The sequence below is a fragment of the Nycticebus coucang genome, chromosome 8 (genome assembly GCF_027406575.1).
Source record: "Nycticebus coucang isolate mNycCou1 chromosome 8, mNycCou1.pri, whole genome shotgun sequence".
Taxonomy (NCBI): domain Eukaryota; kingdom Metazoa; phylum Chordata; class Mammalia; order Primates; family Lorisidae; genus Nycticebus; species Nycticebus coucang.
Window position 1 is genome coordinate 2,589,408 of NC_069787.1, and position 14,846 is coordinate 2,604,253.

The 14,846-nt window shown below is 55.7% G+C and overlaps 1 protein-coding gene across 4 annotated transcripts in view; it reads left to right on the forward strand.

Annotated features, from left to right (window-relative positions):
- Positions 1 to 12,748, forward strand: part of EEFSEC (eukaryotic elongation factor, selenocysteine-tRNA specific) — a 300,214-nt gene extending 287,466 nt beyond the window's left edge. For all 4 annotated transcript variants that reach the window (XM_053599610.1, XM_053599608.1, XM_053599611.1 and 1 more), the window contains one exon: positions 12,163 to 12,748. In XM_053599610.1, coding sequence (XP_053455585.1) covers positions 12,163 to 12,353 — 191 coding nt within the window. In that variant the 3' untranslated portion in view covers positions 12,354 to 12,748. The remainder of the gene's footprint in view (positions 1 to 12,162) is intronic.
- The last annotated feature ends 2,098 nt before the right edge of the window (positions 12,749 to 14,846 follow it).

Consider the following 14,846-nt stretch of genomic DNA (forward strand, 5'->3'; position numbering starts at 1 on the left):
TTTGTTTTTTTACTTCAAAATAAGATATGTGCGGTGTGCATAGGAATTTGTTCATAGTTTGTTTTTTTTTTTTTTTTAAACCATAGTCTGGCCCTCCAACGGTCTGAGGGATAGTGAATTGGCCCCCTGTTTAAAAAGTATGAGGACGCCTGCTCTAGCCCATCAGTAGTGGTGCTGGCACCACTGGGCCAACTGAGGAGACACAGGGCACCCAAGGCTGGTGTCAGTCGGTGATAAACCCGGAGGTCCTTGCAGTGTGCAGTGCTGATGGGAAGGCGGTGCAGGGCCAGGACTAGCATGTGGTCACTGTGGGGCCCTGCCCCGTGCCAGGCCCTGTGCTGGTGCTGGGCCCCATCTGGTCCCATAGGCATGAGTGGTGAGGTAGATACCTGGCAAGTGGGCTAAGTGTGCAGCAGAAGGGCAGTCAGCCTCAAGAGATGAGCTGGCATTGGTGGGGCATGGGCAGGTGTCCAGGAGCAAGTCAGCTGTGTGCATGCTGGCTCTCCTGGACCTTCAAGCCACAGGCCAAGTCTGGGACGTACCCCTGAAGGGCTGGGCACCTGCACGTAGCTGCAAACGCTGCAAGGTGCCGGGCCCCACCCATGTGCCTGCTATCAGTCTGGCTGCAGCCTTTGCAGGTCGCGATGCTGCGCACCTGCCCTTCCCCTCAGCAGGAGGACAGCAGCGCAGGAGCCTGCCTGTGGCCTCTGCCTCATGCCGGAAACGGGGTGATACAGTAATCAGGATGCCACATATGGGCTCTGGAAAATGACTGCTCCCTGGGCCTTTGTTCACCTTCATTATTCTGGATGGGTTTATTTTTCCCCAAGTCATAAAAATGACATTTTTAATATGTGGATTTTTTTTAAAAAGGCAGTATGAAGAAGACGTTTATTGTCAATAAGCTCTACCTTTTAAACCAGTTATCTTAGTTTCTGCTCTAGGTATTTTAATTGAAGATTAACTGCTGTTGAAGAGTATACACATTCAGGGAGTGAGTGGAGTATTAAAATGCAGCTCCTCAGTGGTGGGGACAATACTCCTGTGCCTCCCTCGACTGGCATTAAGGCTGTCCAAGGAGGTGGGCTGCCTGTCCTTGCCTCTGGTCACAGTGGGAGGGGGCAGGTCAAGGGTGAGTCCTGGCCCCGTAGTCCCAGCCTCGGCAACTTTGATCAGAGCAGGCTTTTCACCTTGGTCAGCCATGAGGCTTTGAGCACCAAGAAAGAAAAAAGGAAAAGCCACTGGCTGAACCCCCACATGCTGGGTGTCCCGGTGCACCATGCAAGGAAGTGTCTTCCCTGTGGCACAGACAGGGTGGGGCTGGCCGTGGGTACCCTGCCACCTTACATCCCTGAAGCATCCACACCTCTGGAGGCCCTGTGCCTACTTGCTGCATACTTCTCTAGCATCCTGACAGCAGCAGGAGGGCAGGCACATTTGTCCTTCTGTCACAGTAAACAGACTGGAGGCTTTAGCATGTACATATGTCCAGAAGGCGGGGTTTGGGAGCAGGAGCTTCAGCAGGGCAGCTCTGGCTGCAGCCTACTCTCTGCCTGCCCCGCTGCTCCAGGAGGAGGCCACATGCCAACTGCTGGACTGAGCAGCCACTGTGTCCCTGAGCTGCTAGGGAATGGCCCCTGCCCTCTAGGGAATCCCTCATTCCCACATGTGTTTGCATGTCAGGACCAGGCCTGGCTTACCAAAGGTGCAGGCAGAGAGGTGGCAGCCAGCAGTGCCATCTATGGGAAGACAGATGGCCCTTGTCCTCCAGCTCCAGTTACATGGAGAACTCAGGCTTCTCTGTCACTAACCATCTCTATGACCATGGCCAAGTCTATTTGTGTCCTGGGGCCTCAGTTTCTGCCTCTGAATGCTGAAGTAGATAAGGTGCCCTCTTTGCCTGAGCTGAGGCACAGAAAGTACGTTTTCTCTCCTTCCTGGGCCACATCTTGTGCCAGGCACTGGCAACACATTGTCTGATGGGATCAAGTGCCTGTCCTCACAGAGCTCTGGCTGCTAGAGAGGGTGAGCTCACATCTGTACACACACAGGCGGTCACAGCCCTGACAGAAGGAGTTGAGCCACTGGCAGTCAGGTTTAGCTGGTGGGGACATGATGCTTTGGAGGGGACATTGAGCTCAGGCCTACCACGTCCTCGCTGTGTGGCCTTGGGCAAGCTCATGAACATCTCTGTGACTCAGTTTCCTGGTGTCTGAATGGAGTTCACCTGCCAGGACTGGCTGTGAAATTGAGGTGCACTGCTGTCCAAAAAGTACTCTCAACATTGCCTGGAGTAGCAAAGGTGCAGCCGTGTCACCTGTGGTTGCTGTTGGGGCTCTCCTTGTGACTGCTAAGAGCTGGCTGGGGCACATCAGATGCCCTCTCTACCGTTCAAGCTGCCTTCAGTGCACATCAGATGCCCTCTGTACCGTTCAAGCTGCCTTGAAAGGGGAGGTGTTTTGAGGAGGACACTAGATAAGCAGTCGCAGCAATGGTGGCGGTGGTAGTAGCAGTGCAGGCCCCATCCCAACCGATGACCTGCAGAACCCAGCTTTTCTAGACTCCTTCCTCCGCAGGCCATAACAGGGACCCAGCCAGGCCCAAGTCCTAGCAGGGGTCCTCAAACTACAGCCCGCAGGCCACATGAGGCCGTGTGATTGTATTTGTTCCCATTTTGTTTTTTTGCTTCAAAATAAGATATGTGCAGTGTGCATAGGAATTTATTCGTAGTTTTTTTTTTAAAACTATAGTCCGGCCCTCCAACGGTCTGAGGGACAGTGAACTGGCCCCCTGTTTAAAATGTTTGAGGACCTCTGTTAGAGTCTTGTGGGCCTTCCCCACCTAGAGACATTGTCAAACCTCAGTTATGTCAGGGGCTAGCCAAGAGGAGTCCTCAGGAGCACTGCTGCTGGGCTCAGTGTCCGGAGACTCCAACACTCAGGGAAGCTCAGCTCCATCTCAGGACAGACCGCCATCCGCTTGCCTCTGCCCTGCTGAGGGGAGCATGAGCCCAGGGGCAGGGGTGGGCCAGGGCTCCCTCCTGACTCCTGCAAGGCACCGAGGAGTAGATCTCTAGAGCTGGGTGGACATGGCTTACTGTCCACAGAGACAGATGGTGACCGGACAGCTCTGCATGCCAGTACTCTCACCACCACCTCCACTGACAGGCAGGAGAAATGGCCCCAGGGAGAGAGCAAGCACTCAGGGCCAGGTCCATTGGCGGACGAAATGGGGTACAAGTGGGCTGAGGCTACAGGACTGCCCCTTGCTGGAGTCACTGGGCTGCTGCTGCTGCAGGCTCTAACTGTGTCTGGAGACATGGAGTCTGTACACAGGACAGTGTGGAGGCCTCAGCCTCCAGACAAGGGAGGCTTGTGCAGGCAGGCATCCACAGTCCAGCCAGGGCATGAGTGAGCCTGTGCCAAGGGAGCATGGGTCAGAGGTGGGAACCCCAAGCAGGGTGCAGGGTTCCTAGCAGGGCTTTGTCCTGGCCTGAGCTTCTGGGCTGCCTGGCAGGAACAGCAACTTCCAGGCAGGGCTGGTGGGAGATAGGGGGCCCTGGCTGCTCCACGCACGAAGCTCAGTGGCAGTGAGGGACAGTGGTAAACGGCCTCTGATAGCAGTCATTAAGTCCCAACTCCTCCGGGAAGCCATTCATCCAGGCTATTCCCCAGCAGACTGAGAACTTAACTTGAAAACTTGATGACAAACTTTCCTCTGAGGAGGCTCCCCCTCTTGCTAATAATTGAACCTCTGTCTGATTCTCAAGACCAAGCCATTTCCTGCCTATTTCAGAATGATTTTTTCTTTGCCGTAAAAAAAAATTCTCTCCTTCCACATAATGCATTAGTTTTCCATCCCCACACACCCCCATCTCCAAAGCTTTGACTGCTTTATAATTTTAATTTATATGGTGTGGGAAAGATTTCTGCAAAGGGTCCTTTTTTGTTTTTGAAGAATTCATCATTGCTGCTAAGAAGCTTAATATAAATTAAAGGAGGAATTAGGCAACATTAAGACATCAAAATGGGGGTGCGGGGCTCCCGTTGTCTCCGCCTTTGCCCAATCAAAGGGGTGTACGAGCTGGTTGAGTGTGCACTCGGGAGCCTGGAAAGCGCTGGGTTCTGGGAGAGGCCCGTTCGAGCACCCGCCTCCCCTAATTCCTTTTGTTGCAGGGACAGCGTAGTACAGGTCTGATAAAAACTTAATCACCTTATCTTTTTAAAGCAAATTGCATCTTTGTTTACATATGAGATCCATAGTGGGGAAGTGAATGAAGGAGACCAGGGAGCTGGCCCACCCCCAGCCAGCGATGTTAAAGGCTTTAGCTCCCAAGGAAAATGCAGAAGAACTTGGCTGACAAAGAGATGGTTGATGGATTCCAAAGTCACTGCTACTCCTCATAAAGGGTTTCAGAGGGGGCTCGTGTCTGGGCAGTCCCTTCCCAATGCCTGTCCTCTGAGGCCAGACACAGCCAGCACCTCTCCCTGAGGGAGCACTCACACGGCTCCTGGCAGCCCAGCTGGCTCTCCCTAGCCCCACTTGGCCTGTCCTCCAGGGCCTCTTTCCCCATCCTGCTCAGGGGCTGAGTCTTTTCTCCTCTGCCTGTCCTCCAGGACCCCGGCTGCCCCAGCCCACTAGCAGGCAGAGGCATCAGCAGTCAGACTCAGCCCCAGCATGACTGCCAGGGGCTGTGGCAAGTCCTTGCACCTCAATGCACGCAGCTGCTCACCTGCAAGATGAAGCTTTCAACAAAAGCCTCCGTGTGCTCCAGACACGCCTGCCACACCCTGTGCAAGAGCAGCTTCTCCCCTTGGCGGTTCTCTCCCCACTCCTGCCTCCCCAGCTCTGGCCTAAGGTCCAGCCCCTCCTGCCTCCAGCCTCACCCTCAGCAGCAGACCATCACATTCATCAGCCAGACCCAGTGGGTGCACCGTGCACCCACACCCCTCCACGACCCCCGCGGCACATGCAGGGCAGCTTCCTACCCCAGAAGTGGGGTGGAACTTGATAATCAAGCCCAGGAGGTACAGCACAGCGCCCTGTTTGGGGCTGACCTCTGCAGTCCCTCCTGCTCCTAAGCCCCAACATCCAGTCCAGATTTAAACCTGGCTTAATTCAAGCACCTCCATGGCCATCCAGCCCCATGGCCAGTTATGTCCCTTTGCTCCGTAGTCATCAGTCATCACCAGGGTGCTGACCCCAAATAGGCCCCCTACCCGTAGCTCCAGCACCCTTCCAACCCTCTCCAAAGTGCTGAATGGCTAGAGTAGCCCCAGCCCTGGATGTCACGAAAGGGAACAGTGACCCCCAGCTGCCTGCAAGGGTTCAGTTCCCACTGGGGCATGTAAGCCACCACTAGCGGGGAGGCCTCTCTGCCAGTCTGGCCCCCAACATGAAAGCACCGCCAGCAATTGGAAGCAATTTGCTGGCCTTTGATGGCCATAAAGGGCAGCACCACAGCCAGGGCTTGGGAAACAGTGGTGCTTCCCGCATTCTTGCCTGATTACAGTCAGCCCAAACCAGACCCAGAGCAGCCTGCAGCCCATTGTGCCTTTGTGTGGAGCTGGCGCTCAGTGAGAAAGGGCCAGCCTGGCCCTGGGAGAGTGTCCCTAAGGGAAGACTTTGGGAATGGCATGGCCCCCAGGGTCACTCTTGTCATCCCCCCACCACATCCTGGGCCCTGGGCTCATCAGGAGGTGGGGCAGGACCTCAGGCTCCAAGAATTCTGAGGTTTGGGGAGGAAGAGGCCCTACTGAACAGTAGACACACACGTAGCTCATGTTCCCTCATGCCTGCCCAGGTAGGGAGCTGAGCTTCCTCCTCAGGCCACTCAAGTACCCGCAGGTGCTCTGTCGGGCTGTCTCTCTCCCCTCTGCCGTCCTGCACACTTGGGTGTATTTGTGAGGATGGATCCGTATCGTCTCCCTTGTTCTCCTCCAGCAGACCTCCCTGAACCCCATGCACTAGGCCCTGCCCACAGCACTGGAGAGGCATTTCCGTCTCTCAAGCCAATAGGGAGACAGACACGCACAGCACTGACAGATAAACTGGTGCGGGTAAGGTTCCCAGGAGGGAGTTTGCTCTGCCTGGGCAGGGGAGGAGGCAGTGGTTGAATCAGAGTGTGACAGGAGGAGGGAGTTGCGTGTTCAGGGCCCTGCATGGCTTCTTGTGGCTGAAATGGAGTGCATGCCGGGGCAGAGCGAGGGCAGTGGTAAGGCTAAGAGGGAGGCAGGCACTGATGACACAGGGCCTTGAGTGCCAGGAAAAGGACAGACACAGGCCCTAGAGCAACCCCTCTGGCAGTGGGCAGGACGAGGGCAGGGCACCGAGGACGCAGCTGGAGGGGAGCGGCGTGATAGCCTGCACCTCAGCCCCTGCTCTGGGCGCAAGCAGCCGCAGTGCCGGGGACCTTGATCTCCCCACAGCCACGGAGGAGCCGTGAGCATCACCCATCCTCGCTATTATGCTTGGCCCATCCCTCCTGGGACGGAGCCAACAGCAGGGGCCTGTCAAGTCTGCTGCCCCCCAGCCCCCTGTGTGCTCAGACACAGCAGGCTGCAGCCAGGTGGCACCGGGTAGACACTGTGTCTTCTCTGGACTTGGGACTGGGTGCCACAGGCCGCACTGGTGGGGCCTATGGTAGAAGTCCTCCTGTGGGAAACACAGAGAAAAAGGAAGAAGAAACAGTACTTGTAACCTGCTCTGGAACCCTGGCAGCTCAATGGACAGCCTCCATTCCAGGCTTTTTCTTTTTTTTTTTTTTTTCTTCTATTTTTTAAATTTCAAATTAATATGAGGGTACAAATTTTTAGGTTACAGTGTTCTCACTTCCAAGGTAAAGTTGAAGTTATAGAGGAGCCCTTTGCCCCAGGAGCGTGCTGAACACCCTCACATTGCCCACGTTGGGTGAGATCCCACCAAGTGCCCTTCCTCCTCCCTCCAGTCGCCTTCTCCCACCCTCCTCACCCCTCCCCCTTGCTAGACTATTTTTGTGTTTTATTGTTTGTATGAGTTTATAATTGTTCATGTATTGGTTTCCAAGTAGTATTGAGTACATAGGGTTTTTTTTTTTTTTTCCATTCTTGAGATACTCTGCTAAGGAGAATATGTTTCAGCTCCATCCAGGTAAACATAAAAGTGTATGGCGGCGCCTGTGGCTCAAGGAGTAGGGCGCTGGTCCCATATGCCAGAGGTGGTGGGTTCAAACACAGCCCCGGCCAAAAATCAAAAAAAAAACATAAAAGTGTAAAGTCTCCATCTTTTTTTGTGGTTGAATAGTATTCCAGTGTTTTTCCTCTGCAGCCCAGGGCTGTAACAGAAATCTTCTGAAAATTTTGATAGCTGCATTTTTTTTTTGAATAAACACCATAACATAATATAACTTTAAATTCTTCTTAAGTTTCATTTTTAGTCCCACAGAACATTCTGCTGCAACAAATGGCTGCTGGATGAGCCTCGCTCAGTCTTGGAGCCTTTGTGATTCTCATACGAATCTGGAATCAGCCTCCTGGTGATTCCAGCTGTGCTCCTGAGCAGCTGTGCGTCGTCTTTGCCGGTTTCTCGGACCCCATCTTGTAAGGGCTCACTGCCCCCATGCTATAGTGACCGTCTGTCACTATAAGCACAAAGCTTTGGCTGTGTCTCAAGCTACTTATTTGGGCTGAATTCCTGGAAGTGCCTTTCTTGGTTCACGCTGTGACCATTTGGGGAGTGTCCCTGCCAGGCTGGCACCAATCAGGGCTTACATGCTTGCTCTGTGGGTTCCTGGGGAGCCAGAGATTTGCCCCTCATCCCACTCTTGTTCATTCAGAGTGTTATTTGAACAGCTGCTGTGAGCCAGAAATTGCTCTAGGTGTTGGGGTCACACAGTAAAGAGAAAAAAGTCCCTGCCATGATTGAACTGGTGATTTTAGTAGAGCAGACAACAAACATGAAAATGAGGGGGTTGTGGAGTCCATTAGAAGGTGATAAGTAGGGTGGCGCCTGTGGCTCAGTCGGTAGGGTGCCGGCCCCATATACCGAGGGTGGCGGGTTCAAACCCAGCCCCGGCTGAACTGCAACCAAAAAATAGCTGGGCGTTGTGGCGGGTGCCTGTAGTCCCAGCTACTCGGGAGGCTGAGGCAAGAGAATCGCTTAAGCCCAGGAGTTGGAGGTTGCTGTGAGCTGTGTGACGCCATGGCACTCTGCCGAGGGTGATAAAGTGAGACTCTGTCTCTACAAAAAAAAAAAAAAAAAAGAAGGTGATAAGTGCTGTAGGAAAACTGCGAGTTAAGAGGGGGTCTGGGGAACAGGGGTGTTGCAGTTTTAAACAAGGCAGTCAGTCATGAAGGCCTCACCAAGAGGTGACCTTTGCTCAGTGCCTGGAAGGATGTGAACTGGGAGCCATTGCAGCTGCGGGGAGTGAGTCTTCCAGGCACAGGAATCAACAAAGACAAGAAAAAGCCCCGAAGTGGGAATGTGCCAGGCATACAGGAGAACAGTGAGGCGGCCGGCACCCAGGCCCAGCCATGGGCAGAGGGCAGCAGAAGCCAGTGAAGGGAGCAAGACAGGGGCTGGGCAAAGCCCCACAGTGCTCCTGGCAGGGAGGCCTTCAGAGGAGGTCCCAGCAGAATCAGATGGCAGAGTGAGCACTGTCCTGCCTGCCTCTATGGGCTGTTGGAAGTGGAATCAGCCTGTCGCCTCCTGGCCACCTCCCCACCCACGCTGACCCTGAGGCAGTGCACAGTTCCCACAAAGTCCAGCACGCAGGGTGCTACCTGGATGTAGTGAGCGAGGTCACCCCGGAGCCCAGGCCCCTGCACCCGGCCACACACAGAACACACCTTCCTCTGCCCTCAGGGCACTCGTTCCCACCCTCCGTTTCCCTCGGCACCCAAACTCCCGCTACGGATCTGCGCGCCCCGTTGTGGCTGCTCCCTGTCACCTTATGGGAAGCCTGCCCGTGGCACACAGCAGTGTGGCCCTTCTGTACTGGTGACATGTCAGGGGGGTTTCTCCAACTGGTCTCTGCGGCCTGGATTGTTTTTCTGACTTGTTCTCTGTCTGCCCCTTCTTAGACTGGGGAGTCCCGTGGGCCAGGCCTGGTCTGAGTGGTCACCGCCATTCATTTCTCCATCCTGGATATTTTCAAGTGAAAGACCCAGGGCAGGTTGGGGGACGCATTCAGTGTGACCTGGGCTGTGGGCTGCCAAGTCTGGTGGGGTGGGCAGCAGCTAAACCGCTTGACACGCTGGTGTGCTTTTCCCTTCTATTTTCCACTTGACTAAGAAAAAAAGGCCACTGAGGAAACAGAGCAGCTCTTGGTGACATTTGCCACAGATGTCACCGAACAGGCCTCCTGTGGTCAGACTTTCTGGGCGTTGCCTCCAGGCCATCCCATAATGAAGCAGAGGTAAACGAGCCTGACCATCTCAGAGGAGCAATTAAATGGCCACATCTTTGCCAGTGCCAGATAGATTTTCTAGCTCTGCCTGCTCCGGGCAGTGTGAGGTATGAATTGTGTGTAACGAGAGCCATGGCCGACGAGATGGGCCGCTGATTGGGCCACGCCTGTCTCCTCAGCCCGGTGCAGACGCCGAGGAGCCCCACGCCTCCCCAGCCATCAGACCTCCTGGCACCAGAAGGAGACAGGCCACCCATGCCATTTGTCAGGGTCTGGTGCCAGCCACCTTCTCTGTTTGCAGAAGGAGGCCAGATACCTGCCAGCCTGGCACTTACTCAGGGAGCCGGCCAGCCCCCCAACCCCATACCCAAGGAGAGGGCACACCCATGGGGTGTGAAGCCTGTGGCTCAGACTCTGCTCGGCCTTGCTGCCTGTAGGGGGCACTGCCCTGGTACAAGTCCCCAGGCCTATAAGGTCACATGCCCCCTCTGGCAGATGTGCTGGGGAGAGCCTGGCTCCCATAGCCCCATTAATATCAGCTATGTGTCCCATTCTTCCCAGGAACCCAGGCCTTAGATGCCCAGCAGTCTCACTTCCACCCGCCTTTTGTGCAATGAGGCAGGCTGTCCCCAACTGACTCTACAGACAGCTCCTTTTCCAGCATCCTTGTCATCTTGTTAAACATTCAGAGCTGCAGGGCCAGTGCAAGATGCTCCCACAGCCCATACCCCCTTTAGAACCACAGTCAGAAGTCCACTTAAAGCTGCGTCCCCTGCCCAAGAGCGAGGGGCAGGGGACAAGCTGACACTGCCATCCGGAGAGGACTTGGAGTCCAGATCAGTGTGGGGCCTCCAGCAAGTCACTGTCCTCTTGGGGCTTTTTTTCTTTGTCTACAAAATGAAGAGTTATCCAATGTCTTCAGCAAAGTAAGCTAGAAATAACTTGCTGTCCATCTGAAACACCAGGCCAGGGTCCTCCGGCACCGAAACTGCCACCTGGGCTTCATGGCTGGCTTGTGTTCTCTTGGAGAAAGGAAGAACATCCTCTGTGTGCTGGCAGATGCAATGGTATAGGTGCCCTGTATAGGGAGAGGGACGCTCCGCCTATACCTTCACCCCACTTCCTGCTGCCTCTGGACCACTAGGCCCACTGGCCTATGCAGCCTCTTTGTGCGCATGAGGCATGGGCGCCTTCTCTGGGTGGTGCCGAGGCCCTCACTTGGCAAACAGGGTGTAGCTGGCCCTCATCCCTGGTTGCCCCTCACTAGGATGTGTAGGCTGCATATCCAGCTACACCCAGGAGCTGCCACCCACTGGGTCTCCCTGACCCCTGCCACTCTCACAGGGCCACAGACTCGCAGCATGAGGAACTCATCCCCAAGTTCTCTGCCAGGGAAGAGGTGCTCTGGGGCCTGGGTCCACCCACTCCCACAGCCTCTGCCTTGTGCTCAGGGTGACCAGCCCGGTGGGCCTACCCCAGCCAGTGACCCATGCAGGAGGTGCATCTTGCTGCCACCAAGCAGATTCCCCATGAAGACAAGCTCCAGAGCACATAAAGACAAATGCATGATCTCCTTGTACGGGGCAGAATCTGAACAAACAGAACTTACAGAAGCAGAGGATAGAGCAGTGGTTGCAAAGGCTATGAGGGAACAGGGAGGGGTTGCTTAAAGGGTACTGAGTTCAGGAGGCCCCCTGTGCGGCATGGTGACTCTAATTAATAATAACATATGATAGACTTGAAAGTGGCTACGAGGACAGGTGTTAAGTATTCTCGTTACAAAAATAAGTGCAGTGATGAATGTTAATCAGTTTGGTTTATTCATTCCACAGCGTATACATATATTCAACATATGCATATATTGTACACCACAAATATATACAATGTGTCAGTTGTCAGTTAAAAAAGTTAACAAGCCCCAAAGAGAGAGCTGTTTACGGAGGAGTGGGATGAGCAGAACTTCCACCCACCGGGAGGGACGGGCACTTCAGGCAGAGGGAACAGCGTCTGAGAGGCTCGTGTGTGTGATGAGGGGCCCAGGAACTGCTGTGTTCTGCAAGGCTGCAAGGACAGAGCACAAAAGCAGTGGTGACAGGATGGAGGCGTTGAGTTGTGAGTCAGGGCACCAGCAGGAAGCAGATTCCTCCAAACATTTAGGTGGAGGCAGCTGAATGGGCGCTACAGCGAGGTGAGGGCTGTTAAAGGAGCCCATGGAGTGGCGGGAAACGGTGGGGGCCACTCACACCCCGGCTTGGCAGTGGGCAACGTCTGACAGGGCCAAGGAAGGGGGACCCCCAACTGGAGCTCTGGCCAAAGGGAGCCGGGAATGAACACGGGCTGCTCTCTCTAATCTGCTGGGGCTCACGGTGCTGAACAGGGGCTTGGCAGTGCCACCTGCGGAGGTCGGCCACCCAGGCACACAGAGGGTAGAAGTGGATCTCCAGGATCAACTGGAGAACTTTATTCCAGGGAGCCTCAAATGCCAGTTTCAGGACATGGCACTCAGCACAAGTGTGCTGGGAAGTAGCAGGGTCACTCAGAGCAGGGGAACTGGAGACGTGAGGAGCCCTGCTGTGTGCCACACTGAGCAAGCAAGTCAGATGGGCTCTCTCGCTGCCCAGGAGTGACCAAGGGACAGAATGGGCCCCAGGCCTCAGGGGTTGGCTGGTTGGCTGAGGAGTCAGGAGAGGGGCAAGTCCAGGATGGCAGGTGGGCAGGCAGGGACCCCACGTGTGCTTGGGGTGTAGCTGTGACAGGCTTTCCTCTGTGTATTACAGGTGGCCTCAGCCCCGAGTCCAAGAAGATCTTGACACCTGTCCTCAAGAAGCGGGGCCGTGCTGGCCGCGGGGAGGCGGCCAAGCAGGAGGAGGGCGCTGAGCGACCCGAGCCAGCACAGCACGTGACGCTCAACCTGTCTTTCAAGCGTTACGTTTTTGACACCAACAAGCGCATGGTCCAGTCTCCCTGAGAGAGCACCCTCATGACCTCCCCAGGGGCCTCCTTGCCCAGCCACAGCCCAGGCTGCCGTGCCAAAGGCCCAGCCAGACATGCCTCCCCCTCTCCCACCCTCTCCCCACAGCCCTGCAGCAGCGAGCCCCACACACACCCAGGTACACCCCTGGACTTGGTGCTCAGGCCCAGGAAGACGGTGGGACGGGGGGTGGTGAGGAATGTCACCAGGATCAGGAGGGTCTGTCGCTTCACCCCCTGCACCTTCCATCTGGCATAGCCACCAGGCTCAACCAAGAAAGGGCCAGGGAACTGGTGGCCATCTGTGGGTCAACCTCACCTCCTGCCCCCGGGCCGACAGGCACATTGTAGCTGCAAATAAATGTCCGTGGCTCAGCCCACTCTGCTCATGCCTCTCTCTGGTGTCAAAGGAGCCTTCACCCCTCCCCAGGTCTGTTCTGGGGGGATTGTCAGCGGAATCACAGAGCCCCTGCTGAGAGTAGGGCTGGGGGAGAGACCCAGACTCAGAGCCCAGGGGGCTCTATAAGTCTGCAGGGTGTCTGAGCTCCTAGGTCCTACTGTGTGACTCTTGGGGTGTCCTGGGCCTTGAGGGACAGCGGAGTCCCGAGGACACCTTGGGGCCTGAGACAGTATGCACAGGGGTTGGGGAGCAGTGGGCAGAGCAGGCTGGGCAGAGTCCACCTGCATCCTGACAGCAGGAGCCCCTAGGCATCTGCCCTCGATTTGGGGGACTGCACTCTCTCCGAAGGGTGGAGTGAGGGCAGGGACAGTGCTTGGCCCTACCTGCGTGTATCTGCAGTCCCCTGCACCCTCAGACCACCCCACCCCACCGCTTCTGCTCTTGAACACTCAGAGAAGGGTGAAATGGTGGAACCAACTGATTGAGGGGAAATCAAAGCTTTTAAAGACATTTCTAGTATGAACAGATGTTCCAACGTTCTTTTATTTGGCTTCCAGACAGATTCGGAGGCCTCCCTTTTATCCCAGTAATCAGTGCATTATGCTTTAATTTGCAAAATGGCATTAAAAATATTAACAGGGACAGGTTGCGATCAAATGACTTCAGGATGTTAAGCCCTAAGCCAAAAGCAGAGGAAAAGGGAGCACCTTGTAGAATACAGCGTCGTGCACAGTTGCTGGGGAACAGGCAGCCCCAAAGCCCCAGCTAGACACATGAATAGTCGAGGGTGACAGCTGAGTGTGGATGGATAGGGAGGATCTGGGCTGTGTGGCCAGGTTCACCAGGGGTATAAGCCAGGCCCCCCACTTTGCCTCCCAGGGTCCCCTTGCTTCAGTCCCCAGGGCTGGGAATGGACCTGCAGGAACACAAGGAGGAATGTGGTGGCGCCCGGTGTGTGTGGCAGCTACTGCGGGGCACAGGTGCTGGGGGAGCTCACCTGCACCGTGAACCAGGGCAGACCTCTGCCTAGGGCCAGAACCCGGCCCCTGGGCCCCTGCCGCTGCCGTCTGAGTGGACACGTTCAGTGACCACAGTGGCCCCTCTTTGGGGATTTCACCCCGCTGTGTGTTAGGCACCATGCCCCTTGTTCACCCAACCCCACCTGGGGCCTGTAGACAGTTTCGCCAGGAAGGCGTTGCCACTTAGCTGAGGCCACTCTGCCCAGGAGACTGGTGCTAGCACCTTTCCCCACCCCCCTGCCCTGCCAGCCTGGGGCCACCTCAGGGGGCAGCAGCCCCAGCCCAGGCAGTTCACAGGGGCCAGGAAAGGCCTTCCTGAGTACCTACTAGTTGCTGGTGGTCTGGCTGCCTCCTAGCACGGATGAGAGACTGCTGGTGAGGTTGGCGCTGGGCCCAAGCCTAATTCCCAGGACTTGTACCTCTGGTGAGGAAAGCTCCATCTATCACCATGCTCAGTGTGGGGGCTGGGCCCGGAGCTGCTTGTCCCCAGGCCTGGCCCTATTTTCCCTGACTGAGTGACCAGGGCTGACCCCTCCCTGCAAGTTGGGCAGAGTACAGATGCTGAGTGGCCTTGGATATGTCACTGTTCCTCTCTAAATGAAGGCTCATGTGACTCAGTGAAGCCACGTGACCAGCATAGGTGTGCTCAGTACACAGGAGCTGGTTCTGGGCCAAATCCAGTGGGGAAAGAGAAAAGCAAATGCGAGGGTGAGCTCAGAGCCACTCCCAGGCTCGTATTCTGGCCCTTCTCCTTCTAGCTGAGTGGCCTGGACAAGTCCCCAGCCCCTATAAATTAGTGTCCCGTGTATGGAATGGGGGAAAAGCAGCTCTCCATAGAGTTGCTCTGGAGAGGAAGGGCTTCCTGGGCACAGCTGGTGTGGCATTAGCCACAGGCCGTAGTGCAGGGCTTAAGAACCAAGACTGCCATTTGTCCTAGGACCTCTGAGGGTTCCCACATGCACCCCTCTCCCTCCCCACATCTTGCCAGAAGACACTCCTCAAAGCCCCATGAAGGAGAAGAGCTCGAGTGTCAGAAACTGAGGCCAGGGGAAGGGCAGCCCAGAGTGTGTGG